This window comes from Rhagoletis pomonella, unplaced genomic scaffold (assembly GCF_013731165.1).
Source record: "Rhagoletis pomonella isolate Grant_MI unplaced genomic scaffold, Rhpom_1.0 Rhpom_scaffold_00013, whole genome shotgun sequence".
Taxonomy (NCBI): Eukaryota; Metazoa; Arthropoda; class Insecta; order Diptera; family Tephritidae; genus Rhagoletis; species Rhagoletis pomonella.
Genome location: NW_023458567.1, coordinates 22906113 through 22912474, shown reverse-complemented (window position 1 = coordinate 22912474; position 6362 = coordinate 22906113). Strand labels below are relative to the sequence as shown.

Genomic DNA, 6362 nt, shown 5'->3' with positions numbered 1-6362 from the left:
TTTAAAATACCTCCAAAAATTGATTTTTTTTATGAATAAAAATAGTTTCTTAAAGAACCTTTTGAAAAAGTCCCCGCAGAGGACAAACCCGATTAGGCTTAAAAATCTGCATAATAATATTAAAAAATCTTTTCAACGGAAAGGTTTTAATGAGATTTTTCATGCTGTGTTTTTACTTTTTTCAAAGATTGATTTACGAAAATCTTAAATAACTGGAATGAATAGAGTAGGCATTGCTGTAATAGCTGAAACACAATGCCGGCGAACGGCAAACTTCGCCGAATTGAGCGATGCTGTCACTCATCGTTCACCCAGCTATTTCGCCTACTTAACCAGAAGTAGAGCGGTAGCGAAAACATCTGATACCATTTCGTCGCATTTTTAATTTAGGTGACCATATTTAGAAAAAGCGAAACCATATTTAGAAATGAGGAAATCATAATAAATATAAACATAGACCAAAGCGAAATTATTTTAAATTATTTTATTTTGAGCCAGATTTAACCAATCGATTACTGTATTGTTCAACCAACAAAAATAATTCGTGTTATATGTTACTTTCTTCTAAAAGTTTGAAAGCAAACAAAACATACGGCCACCTTTGGCATGTACTGCCGCCATCGCCCAGCAGAGCGGTAGAAATGAATATATCGCCATGAAACGCCACCGAGCGAACTTCGCATTTCGCTTTGGTTGTGTTTAGGAAATCCAATCCCGCAAGCTTGCGGGATCGAGGTCATCAATCGCGCGGATCCGCGGGCTGAAAAAAATCATTTAATTTCCTCTTAACAGTTATATTCAAACTTGATATGTAAAAAAGACTATTTGGTTTAGAAATCTAAGTATTTACTTTTAATTAGGTTGACTTTTTTGATAATATTTCCGAATGATAAAGTCTTTAAAGTTCAATCTTTTAAATTCGACCTTATTTAATTGCACAAACAGGAAGTTTTCATTATGGTGGTTATGGATAGTTTCGTAGGTATATGGTCAAAGTCGCCATATCTGCTGGATATTTTTGTGAAGAAAATATATAATAATACGAGTTGCTGTAGCGTTTTATCCGATCAAACTAAGTTTTCCTGTTTTTCCGTGTAACTTTTTTACCGTTTGATATTTGAAAATGGTGCAAAAGTACTATATTCTATATAAAATACTCTTGAAAATTACACCAGAGCTGAATGTGTGCCTCTAATAGACCAGAGTTATGAGTATTAGAAATTTAGCATCTGAGAGGAAGCTCAAGAAAAAAATCAATATTTCCGTTGGCACTCTTATTTATCGATAGGAACTGACTTTTCTACACTTCTATAATGTGTTCTTAAATCGGTAAGTGTACAAAGTTTTGGGTATTTATCAAGGCGAACGTTTTCAAATTTTAATCAATTACGAAGGACCACAAAAAAAAACGATGAAAGGCTAATAAAACTAAACCAGGTGTTTTAATGTCGCTGAACACGAATCTGAAGTCCGTTTTGCTCCATCACGTCAGGATTTGTTTCTAAGCTCAAAACACATTGCGCAACTCAATGAACTCCTCCTTTTGAAGTACGTCCTACAAAAGCCCTTCTGGAAGGCCTTCTGTGGGTAGCAAAAGAAGAAGCCCTTCAATTCATTACAGTGCATACAAAAAGAAAGGCGAAAGGAATGTAGATTGAGTCTCAGAAAGGTCTTTCGGAAAGGCTTTTAACTCCTAAAAATATAGACTGGATTATAAAGTGATGTATATTTAATACACCCATGCGCGAAGAACATTTTGGTGAGCACGTTCATAACACGCATTAGTCTTTTTAATTTCATTTCCGATCCCGCAAAAATGTCGCGGGATCTCGCGTTGTTGTGTTCATTTTCATATGACTGCGGGTGTTCTATTTAGAACAGCGTCGAATTTCGCTGTGAAGAGTTCGCCGTTCGCCGGCACTGTGTTTAAGCTATAACGCTGGTATGCCGAAATTGCCAAAATTACAACAACCACTTCCTAAGTGACAACACGATATTATTATTTCACCATGATTTGAGAGTTCACCATATTCTCAAATGCAGATCAAATTATCCTTTCTGTAATTTCTAAACCAATATCAACACATTTGACATTTGATTTCAAATCATTGTCAAATGTTTCTCAAACCTGATTGTTTACTGTGTATACATACATGTACATATATACATCTGTGTGCTAAATAAGGGTACCCTGCAGGAAACGGGGCTATTTTATAGCTAACTTATAGCTAACTAACCCAGCAGTCAACTAATTGTTCCTATTTATTAACCGACTTCCAAAAAAGGAGGAGGTTATCAGTTCGTCGGAATATTTTTTTTTTTATTTTTTTTTTTTTATGTATGTTACCGCATAACTTTGGACCGCGATTTCGATAATTGTTTTTGCATCGGAAAGGTAGTGTCTCAGAGGTGGTCCCATACTAATCTGGTTAAGATCCGATCAGCGGATCATGAGATATATATATATATTTTTTTTTATATGAGAGTTGAAGTCGGTTTTTTTTTTGCTAAAAATTACTTGTTACTTATTTCCTTCGGCCGTTGCTAACTACTTCTGAACTGGTTTACTCTGCATTATAGCTAACTTCTTTTGGAGATAAAATATGTATAGATAAAAAAGATTTTTTTAACCTTTTACATTTTTATTTAATTATTTTATTCAACATTACATATTTGCATATTTTTTACATGTTCTTTTGTAGGTAGTCACATATTTGAAGTCCTTCAGTCATAACATCTAAATGATAATGTAAAATTTCGACCTCTATTTTATTTTTGCTGAATTCGAGAAAGCATCTGCGAAGTGCAGAAAAAAGTGTATTCAAAGTAATTTTGAGGATATTTAAATAGTCGCTTGTTAAGAGAAAAAAACTCCCGGGACGTCCGCATGACTTCTGCAGGACTTTACAACTCACTTAAAGTTAGTTTTAATTAAAAGCTAACTATAAGTTGGTTATTTTTTATCAATTGATAATTTTTTCTGCAGGGTAAATATGCTAACCTGTACATATGTATATATGTAACTAAAAGCACGTGCTAATTGTCTTAAGTTATTAGCTTTAATTAGCACTTTTCCTCAAATTAGTTATCGAATTCAGCGCGTTAATTTTATTCTTTCATTTTTCATTAAGGCATGCCAAATTTGCACATGGATGTACATATGTAAGCACTTTGTATGTATATATAATCACTCCAAAGCCGACATTCCATTTCGCTTTGCAATATGTTTCATGTACCTTTGCACATAACCGATGTTAAGTATTATTATTTTTGTACATTTGTATTATTTACCGAGATGCCCAGGGTATAAAAACGCAGTAGCGATGCATTTGCACATCAATTGTCATTTAGTAGTCGTTGAGAATTGTTGAAATGAGGCTTTTATTTGTTTTCTGCGTGGCCGCAGTTGTAGTGGCCATGTGTTATGGTAGGTCTTTATATGGCAAAACATATTTTTCGATTCCCTTTTGATAAATTTTTGTTTGCAATTGTAGCTGGCGAACCTAAAAAACCGGCCAAACAGAGTGGCGATGGTGCACCGGGTGCGCCGGGCAAGAATGGTGGAGGCGGCGGTGGTGGTGATGGAGGAAACGGAGGTGGTGGCGGAAATGGTGGTGGTGGTGACGGAGGTGGCGGCGGTAATGGTGGTGGCGGCGGTGGCAACGGAGGTGGTGGCGGAAATGGTGGGGGTGGTAACGGAGGTGGTGGCGGAAATGGCGGCGGTGGAAACGGTGGCGATGGTGGCAAAGGTGGAGAGGATGGCGCTCCTGGTGCTCCAGGAGCTCCAGGTCACTAATTCTGTTTTCGTGAATAAATTCCTTTGAATATTGAAAAGTATGCGTAAGTATTATTGGAAATGTTTGGTACCAAACAAGTCAATCGCGTACGACGACTGATGCAGGATTAACTGCATTGAATATTGGGATTCTATTAAATTAAAAATATACAACACTACAGCTAGTAAATTGGCGCTATAACCGCTTAACCTATTTTACTAACAATGATATTTACCTATGTACCTAAGGCTTGTTTTCACTATGTCTAATTCAATGACATTTGTTACCAAATAAATGGAAACACATTGTAAAATAGGACTAAATAGTGGTATATTGATTGATTTCGATCAGGATAAGGTTTAATCGGGTACATGCGCTACTAAATCGGATATCTGTCTATTTTTGGACCATAATACATATCAATGGTAAAGGAATGAATAAAGGAGATAAAGTTGTGTCAAAATATGTCGTAGTGAAAAACCAGCCTTAATACATACCCCGTTGGCCACACTTATCAAGCAAAACTGCAAACGGGTATAAGTTCGGGTAAAACAGAACTTTATATAACAGGCGAACGTATTAAAGGTAAACAAGTAAGAAAGTCTAAGTTCGGGCGGAGCGAAGATTAAATACCCGGCGCAAGTATTGAATATATGTTTTTCACCTTTCCAGAAGCTACCGCTACACTGTACACTGTGTATCAATTTTAAGTAAATTAGCGTCCTTAAATGGCGAAATATTGAAGTTTCAAGCATTTCTGAAATTTATCGCTATATGAAAAGCGGCCGTAATTTCGGGCCGATTCCAATCATTTTCAACGTTTTGCTTTTATGTGGCAAGCACAATAACCATACCGAGTTTGGTACAAATCGGTATAACGGTTACCGAGATACATATATGTGATCATAAGTGGGCAGTGCCACGCCCATTTTCCAAAATTGTACAATAAACGTATTTCTTGGTAAATAGTTGTTGCAAGCATAATTAGCTTTAATATTCACTTATTTGTCGAATATTTCGTATTTCTCTAAATTTCCGTTATATGGCATGTAAGCCGGGTTATTGTCGGATTTTAAAAATTTTCAGCCATTTGGTATGATGTACCAAGGCCAACAACTGTGCCAAGGTTGGAAAAAATTGGTGCAGCGGTTACCAAGATATACACATGTAACCATAACGCTACGTCCATTTCCAAAAATTTATAATATTCTTTTTTTTCGTCTAAAAATTATTGTAAATATCAGTTTTGAGTGAATAATCTTCAGTAGTTACTAAAATATTGCAGTTTTCGTATTTCTAAAAATTACCGTTATATGGGAGGTAGACGTGGTTATTGTCTGATTTTGCCCACTTTCAATACCATCCGTCCTACGCCCGAAAGAAGTGTGAACAAAGTTGTAATACCCTTGTGCAAACGTGCGCTCGGGTATAAAAACGATATACCCTTGTAGTCAGCTGATTAAGTAAAGTGACCTTTTGACTAGTTTTGGCTATTTTTCTTTGGTTATTTAATGTTTATATTTTTTACAAAATTAATTTTACATTTTTAGAAACAATTTTGGATATGCGGTTTTGTCACTCCTTAAATTTAGTACGTTGATGTGCAAATTTCGTGACGCATTGATTTTTAATAATTTTTTTCCTACTGACGGTATTGTGCATTTTCTTCCATATACATAAAGTATGCTCGACAATTTCGTTTGTATGGGAGAAAATGCTTAGCACCACCAGAACAAAAAAAATATTAAAAATCAACGCGATTCTGTAGCTCTTGAAATATGAACTTAAAGAGCTATAAAACTGTACCCAAAATTTTTCTAAAAGTTCTAAACAAAAAAGCATGATACAAATATAGTAAGGTAGAACCGCTGAGAGGCACTTTTAAAATTCTTGACGTTTCCAAACAATTTAATTTTAAATTTACAAACTCACACACACATTTTCATTTTCAATCTCAAGCAACAACAATTTAATTTTTTTATTTTCACTTTTATATGATTTTAAAATGTTGGCAAACTTCAAAAAAAAATCATGGCCGACAAATTGAGAGAACGGTTCTACCTTGCTATATTTTTATCCTGCAAAAAAGTTTAAAATTTTTGAGTGCATTTGTTAAAGTTTGTTGAATTTTCATTATATTTGTGAGCGAAGTTTGAAATATGGATTTATGTGGAACTGGTTAGGTAAAGTGCTGAACTTTTATAAAAAAATTAAAACATTAAATAAACAAAAGAATAGCCAAAACTAGTCAAAATGTCACTTGACTTAATCAGTTGACCACAAGTGTACCTTTATGTAAACTACATGGTAAGTAACGGTGTTTTTCCAAATTTCAAAATGTTTCGTTAAAACAGGGAAACACTGATTTTGGTGCGGCAAATTTTAATGCTGCTTTTGATACACTTTTTTGTGCTGGTTACGAATCCGCAAGTATAAAGTTTCCATCAGATCCAGATTTTGAGAAAAAACGAACTCAAAATATCAAATTTTGCAATATTAGGGAAGCTCTAGATAAGACTTTCCATTTAGGCTTAAATTAAAGCTAGAACTCTCCACTACTAACGCTGTAAATAACATCCCTGCACC

The 6362-nt window shown here is 34.9% G+C and overlaps 1 protein-coding gene across 3 annotated transcripts; it reads left to right on the top strand.

Annotated features, from left to right (window-relative positions):
• Positions 1-3324: 3324 nt before the first annotated feature.
• LOC118749002 (rRNA 2'-O-methyltransferase fibrillarin-like) lies at positions 3325-4099 on the top strand. 3 transcript variants are annotated; one of them, XR_004994128.1, is made up of 3 exons: positions 3325-3427; positions 3495-3888; positions 3977-4099. XR_004994128.1 is itself a non-coding variant. In XM_036483781.1 (2 exons), the coding sequence occupies exons 1-2, from the start codon at positions 3373-3375 to the stop codon at positions 3794-3796; spliced, it is 357 nt and encodes a 118-aa protein (XP_036339674.1). In that variant the 5' UTR covers positions 3325-3372; the 3' UTR covers positions 3797-4099. The 3 variants fall into 3 exon arrangements, 1 of the variants encoding a protein (XP_036339674.1); XR_004994127.1 differs by having other exon boundaries at positions 3495-3893; positions 3926-4099; XM_036483781.1 differs by having other exon boundaries at positions 3495-4099.
• Positions 4100-6362: the final 2263 nt, after the last annotated feature.